The sequence below is a fragment of the Aedes aegypti genome, chromosome 3 (genome assembly GCF_002204515.2).
Source record: "Aedes aegypti strain LVP_AGWG chromosome 3, AaegL5.0 Primary Assembly, whole genome shotgun sequence".
Classification (NCBI taxonomy): Eukaryota; Metazoa; Arthropoda; class Insecta; order Diptera; family Culicidae; genus Aedes; species Aedes aegypti.
The window spans coordinates 250,267,824-250,279,336 of NC_035109.1; the positions used below are offsets into that span (position 1 = coordinate 250,267,824).

General features: G+C 37.5%; 2 protein-coding genes across 3 annotated transcripts; both read left to right on the forward strand.

Moving 5' to 3' along the window:
* Positions 1-4: 4 nt before the first annotated feature.
* LOC5570359 (alpha-tocopherol transfer protein) lies at positions 5-1,595 on the forward strand. 2 transcript variants are annotated; one of them, XM_021851604.1, is made up of 4 exons: positions 5-271; positions 338-638; positions 704-1,079; positions 1,270-1,595. In XM_021851604.1, exons 2-4 carry the CDS (start codon positions 382-384, stop codon positions 1,531-1,533), a joined length of 897 nt encoding a protein of 298 aa, XP_021707296.1. In that variant the 5' UTR covers positions 5-271; positions 338-381; the 3' UTR covers positions 1,534-1,595. The 2 variants fall into 2 exon arrangements, with proteins under 2 accessions (XP_021707296.1, XP_021707295.1); XM_021851603.1 differs by having other exon boundaries at positions 6-271; positions 334-638.
* A 6,394-nt stretch (positions 1,596-7,989) lies between these two features.
* Positions 7,990-9,611, forward strand: LOC5570364 (retinol-binding protein pinta). Its single transcript, XM_001659030.2, has 3 exons — positions 7,990-8,110; positions 8,501-9,198; positions 9,254-9,611. Exons 2-3 carry the CDS (start codon positions 8,524-8,526, stop codon positions 9,509-9,511), a joined length of 933 nt encoding a protein of 310 aa, XP_001659080.1. The 5' UTR covers positions 7,990-8,110; positions 8,501-8,523; the 3' UTR covers positions 9,512-9,611.
* The last annotated feature ends 1,902 nt before the right edge of the window (positions 9,612-11,513 follow it).

An 11,513-nucleotide genomic window follows, 5' to 3' on the forward strand; every position in this document is an offset into this window, starting at 1 on the left:
TCTCCATTGGAACTCTGGATATTTCGTAGAATGAAACACTGACTACAAGATAAGGCATTGTTAAACACCCACAGCATCACAGTCGTATCTAATCTAATCACACGTGCGATTCTGTGGTTAGACACATTTATCACAATTACACCAATAAAGTGGTTTCGCACGATATAGAACAGGTGAGATAACATCCGTGACTATTGCAAAAAATATATAAAATGCTGATTCAGTCGAAGTTTGGCAGCAGACCTGTGAGGAAATATCTCTTGCAAAAATGGTATGGCAATAAAATAAGCAATGATGCAATACACGCTCAATCAATTCTATTGTATTACTTAGTCAGATCTTAAAATTCGGCCAATTTCGGATGCCCTTGCTAGGAAAGCCATGGATGAGTTGAATGAAAATGATAAATTCACAGTGGAGGAGTTGGAAGCAATTCGAATCTGGTTGCAACAATCGAAACACATCCGAGGCAGGAATGATGATCAATTTTTGGTGAATTTTCTGCGAGCTTGTAAGCACAGCATTCAGCGGGTCAAGGAAAAGATGGACATTTATTATTCAATTCGAACGGTGCTGCCAGAAGTCATGGCCAATAGAGACCCACTAGATCCGTTCATTCGGAAAGTAATTCAAATGGGGTATGAATAACATCTGTCTAATACAGAATAGCATAATCATAACTACTTTCATATCCAAATTTTAGCGTATCAGTACCATTGCCGAAAACAGTTAACCCAGATGACCCTAAAATCATGCTCATACGAGGAAATGCGTTCGATGGAGATGTTTGTGATTTCCCAGATATCCTCAAAATATTCACTATGATTGGCGATATACAGTTTCGAGATGACGATCAGCTGGTGATATGTGGTGAAACAGCGATTATTGATCTGGGCAGCTCTCCAAGCTCTCATTTCTTTAATTTCAATATTTCGTTTTTGAAAAAGGCAGCAATTCTCAATCAACAAGGATGTCCGCTAAGGCAAAAAGGTTTCCACTTTATTAATACACCCAAAGGATTCGACATTGTAATCAATGTTTTCAAAAGCCTTATGACAGAGAAAAATCGTGGTAAAACGGTAAGATATAAAAGCCTTGCGCTCCCATAGGTTGTGTTTCCAATAACATATTGTTCAATAATAACCAGCTGTGACCAAGATAAACACTCGTTCAATTTGGTCGTCATACTGTCACATGTGTTATCAGCTCTTATCGGTCACGAAGTTCCAGCCAATATACGCTTATCGATTTTCTGCTATTTATTTTCAGATAATTTCGCATGGATCTAGCTTGGCATCATTACATAAATACTTTCCGAAATCGATTCTTCCGGAAGAATATGGAGGAGAGCTGGGTCCAGTGCAGCAGTTTGTAGATGAATGGGAGCAAAGACTGATCGATAATAGAGAGTATTTGATCCATGACCAGAGTTTAGGTGTAGATGAAAGTAAACGAATATCAACAAATCCAATTGCAGAAGAGAAGGATTTATTCGGTACAGTTGGATCTTTCCGAAAGTTAGAGTTAGATTGATAAGTGTAAAAAACATAAGAAATGTACCAAATAAATATGAAGGATTAATATTCATGCGAAAAGATTTATTTTAGAGAGTGATGAGGGTCAATATGGCAAGTAGATTTTACACATAAAACAGCAAAAATGAAATGTAATATCACAAAATTTTAGATGCACCAGTATATGTATACGTATGAGAGTGGTTCAAAAAATCGTTTTTGCTCCACACCGCTTATTTAATTCTAGATCAATTTCTGAGTGTCCTCCCAAAATTTGAGCTCATTTGAATGAAAACTAAGACTTCACAAGCCCTTTAAAGTTTATATGGGAATTACTATGAGAAAAGCAACCAATTCATTCAATCGGTCATAGTATTTGCCCATGTGCTCTTGGAGATTAAAGCTACGTTGATACTGTGAGATACATTTATCAGCTACAACTTTGCCGAAGACCGTTTTCAAATCAGACGCCTCAGTAATTAGTTATTGATTTATATCCAGTCACAAATTCTTCAGCAGTGCTTATTTAACTTCTGAACAGGCAACATTGCTGCACCTGGCGCGAAAGATAGCACGCACAAATCATGGCTACTATGTTTTACTGCATATATCCAGTGATGCCTGCAGAGCAGCCCAATAATTATAGCCAAAGTTTTACAACTCATTCAAAAATCAATAACTAATTACTGGGGCGTCCGATGTGAAAACGGTCTTCGGCAAAGTTGTAGTTGATGAATGTATCTCACAGTATCAACGTAGTTCTAATCTCCAAGAGGACATGGGCAAACACTATGACCGATTGAATGAATTGGTTGCTTTTCCCATAGTAATTCCCATATAAACTTAAAAGGGTTTGTGCAGTCTCAGTTTTCATCCAAATGAGCTCAAATTTTGGGAGGACACTCAGAATTTGATCTAGAATCGAATGAGCGGTGTGGAGCAAAAACGATTTTTTGAACCACTCTAATACGTATACGTTTACCAGTAAGCAACTGCTGACAGCAATCAATAGTACATGCTAAAGAAGTTGGTAATAGTCTAACCAGGATTCGGACTTTATGCTATCGAGTGAGAGTCACGTCCGATATCTTTTGGTCATCTCACCACACTGAGTCCAGTGAGTTTAATTTTCTATAGCTTTATTAGTATCATTTCAAACATTACATTCATTTATTCTTGTTTGATTATTATTCGTGGTTTACGGCTAACCAGCCGAGTGGAAGTTTAACAACTACCGAAAAACTAAACATTACAAATACTTTGCAATTGGATTAAATGTCAGAAATCGAACTGCTCATGTGCAAAAATTGAATTTTCGTTTATGTGGACCATCATTCTGTTCCAAATGACCTTTTCGAAAAGCTTACTGATAAAGCAAAGCAAACTGATTGGACGATAGCTGGAAGCTTCAACAGGATTTTTGTCTGGTTTTAAAATTAGTGGAACCTCAGACAGTAGTTTGTCAGGAAAATATGCCAACTGCAAACATTTGTTAAATAAATCAACTAAGAATGATATGTATCTTCCTGGAAGTTCCTTGATGAGGATGTAGAAAATTCCGTCGTCGCCAGGGGCTTTCATATTTTTGACTTTTTTTAATGATAGTTCTCACTTTTTGCAAATCAGTCGCTCAGGAATATTCGAAAAAGTTCTCTTGATTGGCAATGCTTTCTAAGTCCTGAGTAACTAGATTTTCAATTGGACCAGTGAGTCCTATATGAAAATTATGCGTGTTTACAAACTTCATAGCGAGTTTTTGAGCTTTTTCTCAATTAATTAGTAATAATTTGTTTTCCTCTTTCACGGCCGGAATTGGATTCTGATTTTCAAAATTTAAGATAATTTCCAAAAGAGCTTAGAGTCCTAAAGGGTGCAATTGAGAAATTTTATTTTCAAAATTGTTGTTTCTTAATTGAGGAAACCGTTACTTACAACCATAAGAAGGTCTAAGGTTCCGCGAGTTTTTGACGGGTTTTGCGACTGAATCATGTTTTTACGTTGAGTGATGTTGCATCAAAATCTCAAGCGTGAGATTTGCGAAGCAGATCTCTACACGCTAAGCCTGCTCAACGCAGCGCATGTGTAAAAACTACACAGAATGAGGCAACCAATGCAGGACGCTCTGGCTGAGTGAAAATTCTGTGTATGTCGCACTCATGCTGTGTGTAGCCGATGTGTTGGCCTTCGGCTGTGCGGGGATCGATGGAAATGGAACTGTCAATCTCTCCCGCGCGGCAGCAAACAGTTGGCCGTTGGTAAGATGGGGAGTTTTCTGTGATTTTTTCAGGCGAAAAGCCGGAAGATGGTCGCAAATGTGGAAGTTTTTTTTCCCATATGCTTCCGCTTCGGCTATTCGAATGAAAAAAATCTTTGAAAACTTAAAAATTTGAATGTTTTTTTTAATGTTTTCAGAAACAAAACAAAAATGGAAGCGAATTCCGCATACCAAGCGTTCCTCCTCTGTGCGCATTTCACTCATTCGGTTTGTTTACCACCGTTTGCACAAAACTGTGTACAGCCCCCTTTGCACAGAATCTGTGCTGCATGAAGAGAGGCTGATTTTGTGTAAACATTAAAAAAAACATTCAAATTTTTAAGTTTTCAGAGATTTTTTCATTCGAATAGCCGAAGCGGAAGCAAATGGGAAAAAACTTCCACATTTGCGACCATCTTCCGGCTTTTCGCCTGAAAAAATCACAGAAAACTCCCCATCTTGACAGTTCCATTTCCATCGATCCCCGCACACCCGAAGGCCAACACATCGGCTACACACAGCATGAGTGCGACATACACAGAATTTTCACTCAGCCAGAGCGTCCTGCATTGGTTGCCTCATTCTGTGTAGTTTTTACACATGCGCTGCGTTGAGCAGGTTTAGCGTGTAGGCATTGGATATATATATAAAGCGCAGAGTCTATGAATGGAGAGTTGCGCGAAGAGTGAAACCAAATCTACCTATCGAACTGTCAAACCGTCTACCTATCGAGCAGACCAGCAAAACAGATAGGGGCTTTTTTCGAAGACGAAGAAGAACAACCATTCAAAGAAGTCTCATCGCGCAACTCTCCATTCATAGACTCTGATAAAGCGTTGTGTTTGGATGGGCATCTAATTCTTCCGAAAGCGGTGCACTTTGCGAAAGAGGACCACGTGATTATTGAGCTGAAATCGAATTCAGGTTAACTTCTGCGTTCATGGGTCCTCTCATGGCGTAGTGGTAACGCGCCCTAACTAGAGATCAGGGAGTCGTGAGTTCGATTCTCACTGAGAAGACGTGTAACTTGTTCGCAAAACTTCACATCAATTTGTCCATTTAATCTAATTGCAAAATATAGGTAATGTTTAGCTTTCGGTAGTTGTATCTGCTTCAATTCGGCATAGGAGTTTCCTTGGGTAAATTCATTCGAAATTAAAAAGATTCGAGCGGAACGAAAAACGTTACCGTTCACCTGCCTGGTACGCGAAAGGTAATCTCAATAGTTAGTATCTTCATTCACAGGAGTCGCAAATCATGCATTTCACATCCATGTGGTAATGTTTTGCGCCATGACCCCACTTTTGGCACCGACGGCGATTGGACTGGAAATGTTCCCATGTCACACGGACATCAAACATAAGTTAAACTTTTTTTAAAGCTTTTAGATCACTTTTGTTAAAGTAACCAAGATAATGTTCTTGAGAAAGTCGTTTCCGAAAAATGTCAGATTGGGTTCTCTTTTTCATAATGATTACTTGGACTGGACAAAATCCAAGTAAATCATTCATTCAATGTTTGATCTCTTCAGGTAACTAATAGTCACTTGAGAAACCTTTCAAGAAGATTTCAAGAAACGTTCAGTATTGTCATCAAAAGTAAAAAAAATGTGCTTCTTCTCCTCAAGATGTTTGAGACGAAATTCGCGATCTTTCACAGTTTCCGGCCTTTCTTTGCAATTTGGAAGAAAACCTTGATTCCCCTAATGGAGTTCAAGATGTCCTTTCCGTATAATTCTCCGAACACTTTGATTCAAATTACGAACAGTACGGAAAAAACGTGTACAAATGAAAAATTTCGCAAATAAATTGATCTAAGCTAGAGAATCCTCACTATTATAGAGGTATGAAATATTGGAAGACGTTAAAATTGAGACTGCCATTTCCTTGTAATTTGATGATATATTTCAGCGCAAAAGCCGAGTGTGCGGAATATGAGTCTGTTCGGAATTTGAGACAAAACTCTTTTAAAAAAAGAATTTTACAACAATTTGTGGAAAACATTTTGCCAAAACAATATTACGGAAGTTGAATCAGAGTCGATCATTAAAAAATCCATTATTTTGGGTGCAATTAGGTAAGTACTCATCATGCCTTTGTCTTGCTGTATCGTAAAATGTAACGAAAAACGATTGAATTTCTTGCACTAAAGCAAAGAGGAAATCGACGAAAAGAAATCGATCACTGCAGATACGCCTGTATGATACAAAACGTGAGAATTTTATCTTTTAAATGAGAAATCGGATGATTCTATATTGGGGTGAAATTGATTATTCGTTGATCATTCGTTTTAAAACAACCCTAGAAACAGAATTAGGGGTCTCTGATTACGAATATGCTTGATTTATTTTTACCAATTCAAGCTTCTTGTAAATAATGATTAATTAAATTTCAAGAATACAACGTAAGCAACTTTAATGTAGGCTATTTCCAAATAAATTCCTCATTATCTAAAAATTCCATTATTTTTACAAAATGAGCAAATGGGTACAAGTTTTGATAAGGTATTCACTTTTGTGAATATGTTTTAAGCATCCTCCATTATTTTTTTTTGTATTCAATTCAAATTCTAATTGTTCAATTGATTCACCGATTCTATCTTTTATATTTTATATTTGTATCGATACGTTTCCTAGTTAAGCTTAAATTTTAAGAAAGCAAGCGCTTGAAATGCGACAAAGTTCATTTAAATTATGTATTTGAATTTCATCAATTTAATAACCCTTTAAATTTAGAAAAAGAAAATGAGATACTTCAAATTTATCTAATCCTTTTTTTTTATTAAACTCATTTAAATTTTCCTTGATATTAATTGTTTTGAATTGAAACAAAACATCGAATTGAAAAAAAAATCTATTCAAATCAATTTTGTTCAGAGGATGATACACATTCGGCTTATCTTCGCACATTGATATTGGTGATTATCTTCTTCATCGTCGTCCTCTTATTCTTGTTCTTAATATTCTTCTTCTCCTTCTTCTTCTTATTCTTGTTCTTCTTCTTATTCTTCTTCTTCTTATTCTTCTTCTTCTTCTTCTTCTTCTTCTTCTTCTTCTTCTTCTTCTTCTTCTTCTTCTTCTTCTTCTTCTTCTTCTTCTTCTTCTTCTTCTTCTTCTTATTCTTCTTCTTCTTGACATTACGTCCTCAATGAGGCAAAGCCTGCTTCTCAGATTAGTGTTCAATGAGCCCTTCCACAATTATGACCTGAGAGCTTACTTTGCCAAAGTTGTCATTTCGCATTCGTATATCGTTTGGCACCAGGGAAGGGAAATGTACTATAGCAAACATTTACCATCTCGACCTTCACATTTTTCTACACGTCCATCATAATCCAAAGCAAACCATGACCTTTCAAAACAAAAAAATGTCACGGCTCATAAAAACTGTAATCTTCTTCTTCCCAACGTTTTTTCAAACCCGAATGCGAAATGACTCGAGTGGTGTGGTGACACGATTTTCCCGGTTTTCGGGGTTTCGCATTTTTGCTCGATAAAGGCAACATGAAGTTGAACTTATTTATGTGTATCGCAACGGAATGATTGTGCTCTTGCTATTAGCGCTAATAGATTGCAATTAGTTGAAAACACAAGCGAAATATTAACGATTGAATTATTTAACATTTTTTTCAATCATTCACCTCGAGATGGCTGCCCGAAAACGATCCTAGTGGAGAGACAAAAACATTCAAGCAGTGTGTGAACCGTTGGCAGCGCAACGCCTGATGGTATTGATGCTGCTGCTGCTTTGTGTTTTGGTTGACTGGCAGAATCAATGAACTGTGGCAAATAGTGGTCACAGTTCCCAAGCCTGTTTGGCACGATGATATTCTATGACCAAGAGAATCAAGGAAATTTCCTTTATGAAAAGATCCTAGACCAACCGGGAATCGAACCCTAACACCTTCAGCATGACTTTGCTTTGTAGTCGCTGACTCTAACCACTCGTCTGGGGAAGGCCCCTAGTGCTCTATTTGTAAGAAATTTAACCGTGTTCCAGCAACCGTATTATAAATTTCATCCTACCGCCTTATTTCACCCGAGTTCACGGTATCTTGATATATTGCAATGCCTCTGATCAAGCTGGCTTTTTACGGTTCACCCTATAGGTTCTACAGAAACGTATTTTAGCTTAAAAATGCTTGCAAATGCCATCTGTGTATCAAATTTCAAATTGCTCAAAACCCTTCAACTTCAGCTTACACGTATTATCTAATCAAATTTTTCGCATAAAATGCTATCGGGTATTGATTAAGATAGTGAACAGCCAGATCAACTCAGTACAAATTCAATCGTTGTTTTGAGCTGAGCTAACACACATCAGCGCCGGCCAACCTTGTTGCGCAAGTGAGTATAAATCAATGTGATCAGTCCAATTTTTTATCTTTTGCCATAGGCGATAAATGACTTGAAATTGTTCAATAAGAATAAAGGGTATTGAATACTCCAATATACGTATGCCAAATAAACATATTTTCCTATCATTATAGAGATTTGGTTTTGGTCATTCGCCTCTGCCAATAGATATTAAAACATTGCACTTTACTGAATGTATTCTAAATACCCAAAATATGCAGTTCAACAATGAGATTAAATTGCAAATCATGGGTTTTCAAACGAGTGGCTTCAAAAAACATTATCATCGAGCAAAGGTGCCGTCTTATCGCCGTCAATAAACATCAAACCTTCCAAACTGATTGCAAAAATTAGCCTCATTCGATTTACGTCTAATTTCAGATTACTTATCCTCACCTATCGCCATGCTTGATATTCGTCCACTGTCTCCTGAGCTTGCTCAAAAGGCTAGAGAAGAGCTGAATGAAGTTCCGGAACGTTTAGAGGAGGATATAGCGGCGCTTCGCACATGGTTGGCCAAGTGTCCCCATATCAAGGCCCGCACTGATGATCAATTTCTGCTCATGTTTTTGCGAGGTGCCAAACACAGTCTCGAGAAGGCCAAGCAGAAGCTCGACTTGTATTACACTATTCGAAGCGCGTTGCCTGAATTGATCAGGAATCGCGACCCTTACGATGAGAAAATGGCTGCCCTAATGAGAATGGGCTCAGCTGTTCCCCTACCGTACACGGAAACTCCGTCGAGCCCAAGAATTTTCCTTATTCGACCAGGTGCTTATGATCCCGCCAAATATTCGATTCAAGATGTGTTCAAATTTAATGCAATGATGGGTGATATTATGATGAAAGAAGATGATAACCTAGGCGTTGCTGGTCAGATGGGAATTCTGGACTTATCGAACACCACAATGGCCCACTTCCTACAGTTTAATCCTACTTTTGTGAAGAAGGCTACTATGTGGTCACAAGAGGGGTCGCCATTGCGTCTGAAAGGATTCCATTATATCAATACTCCTACTGGATTTGAAACCGTATATAATTTGTTCAAATCCTTCTTGAACGAGAAGAATCGATCACGGGTAAGAATCTCGTAACAATATATTCGAACTATGTTCTTATTTTTTATAATTATAGCTCATAGTGCATGGAAGCAATATGGAATCGTTGTACAACTACATCCCAAAGCGATTGCTTCCAACCGAGTATGGCGGTGAAGCTGGTCCACTGCAAGATATTATCGACAAGTGGGTTGAAAAGATAGAAAGTTACAGGGATTTCTTCAAGGAGGAAGATCAATATGGAACTGACGAAAAGAAGCGCCCGGGCCGGCCCAAAAATGCAGAGTCACTTTTCGGCATTGAAGGATCCTTCCGTAAATTGGAAGTCGATTAATTCATTATTGATTCATCAGACGGGTATAAAATGGTTTTAGAAATTGATTACTTTTGTTGATCCGATGATGCTCCTAAACAAACTGTACAACATATCTTCATTTCGTCCTTCTTTTTCAGTTATGTCCCAAGTCCCAACGTCTTAATGTTCTTATGAGCACTTACTTATGAAAACACTCTATGACTTCGAAAATCGAGAAAATTCATATCATAAAAAGATCTCCAATCGGCGGGGTTCTCTACGATCTCAGTATGTTTTTTTAAGCTGCACGTGTACCACTTAAATAGTTCCAAATTCTAGAGAGAATTTTGGAGATTCCTAGTTATTTCCTGATCAAAGAAAATCCTGCTAAAATTAGGAATTCCTAGCGTTCTCGTAGGTCAGCTACTGGGATCCCGTGGATTCCAAGAAAAAAGTTGAAAGTACAAGTTGAACTCTGCGGGGACTGACTTGGATCCCGAGGATTAGTTCTGGAGAATTACTAGCAAATCTGGGGATTACAAGCGGACTTCTGAGATACTTAGTGGAGTTGTAAGGGTGTTTAGCGGAATTCCAGTTTTGTCTTGAACTCCTATCGGGGTCCTAAGTATTTTCAATAGATCCCTTGTGAATACTTTCTAACAAAATCCTTGGATATTTTCTTCGGATTCTGACAATTATCATTAGAATTTTGGAAATTTCCAGTGGTGTGTTATTGATTTTAAGCGGAAACTAGAAATTTTATAGATATTGGGATACATCAATTTCATGACTCCATGGATTTAAAACGTAAACGTGAGAATGGAGAATAGAATATTCAAAATTCTAAGAGGCGGAGTCTGTGAATTTTTAATGAGTTTCATGAATGTAAGAAGCTTAAGCATATAGAACGGAGTCTCATGAACTCTTTGGTATCGTGGATTCTCATCCCAATGGGTGGTGAGATTGGGTCAAAACAGAAAAATATGATTTATGATATATTTCACTTGGGGAAATCAAATAGGCTATATGGTAATAAGGATAAGACTTTGAAGAAAATTTTAAGGAAAAAAAAAAGGAAACTGATGAAAACCTTACAATAAATACTGGTTTGTTCATAGGTCTTCAATTTTCTGGTACAATCGTACTTTTAAGTGGGTTTATTGTATCTGTGAAACGATACAAACAAGGCAAGATGTCTTTTTGCCTTGTTTGTATCGTATTTCATCAATATTTGTCAGCTGAGAATGGGTTTGAAATCATATTCTCAAATACAAGTGATTTCAATTACAGTGACACAATATCACCCTTTCTATGGTGTGAGATTGAGTCATTTTTTATTCACTTTTAGTGTCGTTATGAATGAATATTTATGACCAATGTTTTGCACAGTTGTTAGTGCACTATCAAAGAACATTTATACAGTAGTTCAAAATTATGAATCTCATCAAGTAGCCGATGTTGGGTACATGAATTTTCTAAATCAGTACCGTGTGGGACCGAAATCCATACACCTAAGCACTAAGCCAAATAAAAAATATTTGGATTTTGCAACTGATCACTCTTTTACTATGACTTTCACATCTTTTAAGACATAATTGATTCCAAAATGAGCCTGAAATTGAGTAGAAACCTTAAAAAGACAGGAATTAAAATCACTGGTCTTGGATCGAAATCCGTGCACTCTAATAAGATTGAATCAAAATCCGTAAACCCGTGATTCGAAATCCGTACAGCTGCCAAAAATTCCAAACTTAAATGCTAAAGAGGTCAATTTTACATTAGTCTTTTTATTCCAAGTGAGCATCAAATTTCAAAATGATGCTTCCAGTATATTCAGAACCGTTACGGACTGATCACTCTATAGTAGGTTTCAGGTTCCCTGTGGGAAGTGGCCAATTAGGAACATATTTGGAACCATATCAATATGGGCATTTAACTTCACGATTTTTGATAGTGATAATTCCGAAAGCACTTCCAGAACCACCGGCTGCCAGGACCACTGTATAGTAGGATCGAGGTACCCCGATGGAAGCGGCCAATT

Coding starts and splice junctions, on each gene's coding strand:
- LOC5570359 (XM_021851603.1), top strand. Junction 639..703: donor CGGAAAGTAATTCAAATGGG/GTATGAATAACA, acceptor TCCAAATTTTAG/CGTATCAGTACCATTGCCGA. Junction 1,080..1,269: donor AGAAAAATCGTGGTAAAACG/GTAAGATATAAA, acceptor ATTTATTTTCAG/ATAATTTCGCATGGATCTAG.
- LOC5570364 (XM_001659030.2), top strand. CDS start 8,524: ATGCTTGATATTCGTCCACTGTCTCCTGAGCTTGCTCAAAAGGCTAGA. Junction 9,199..9,253: donor ACGAGAAGAATCGATCACGG/GTAAGAATCTCG, acceptor TTATAATTATAG/CTCATAGTGCATGGAAGCAA.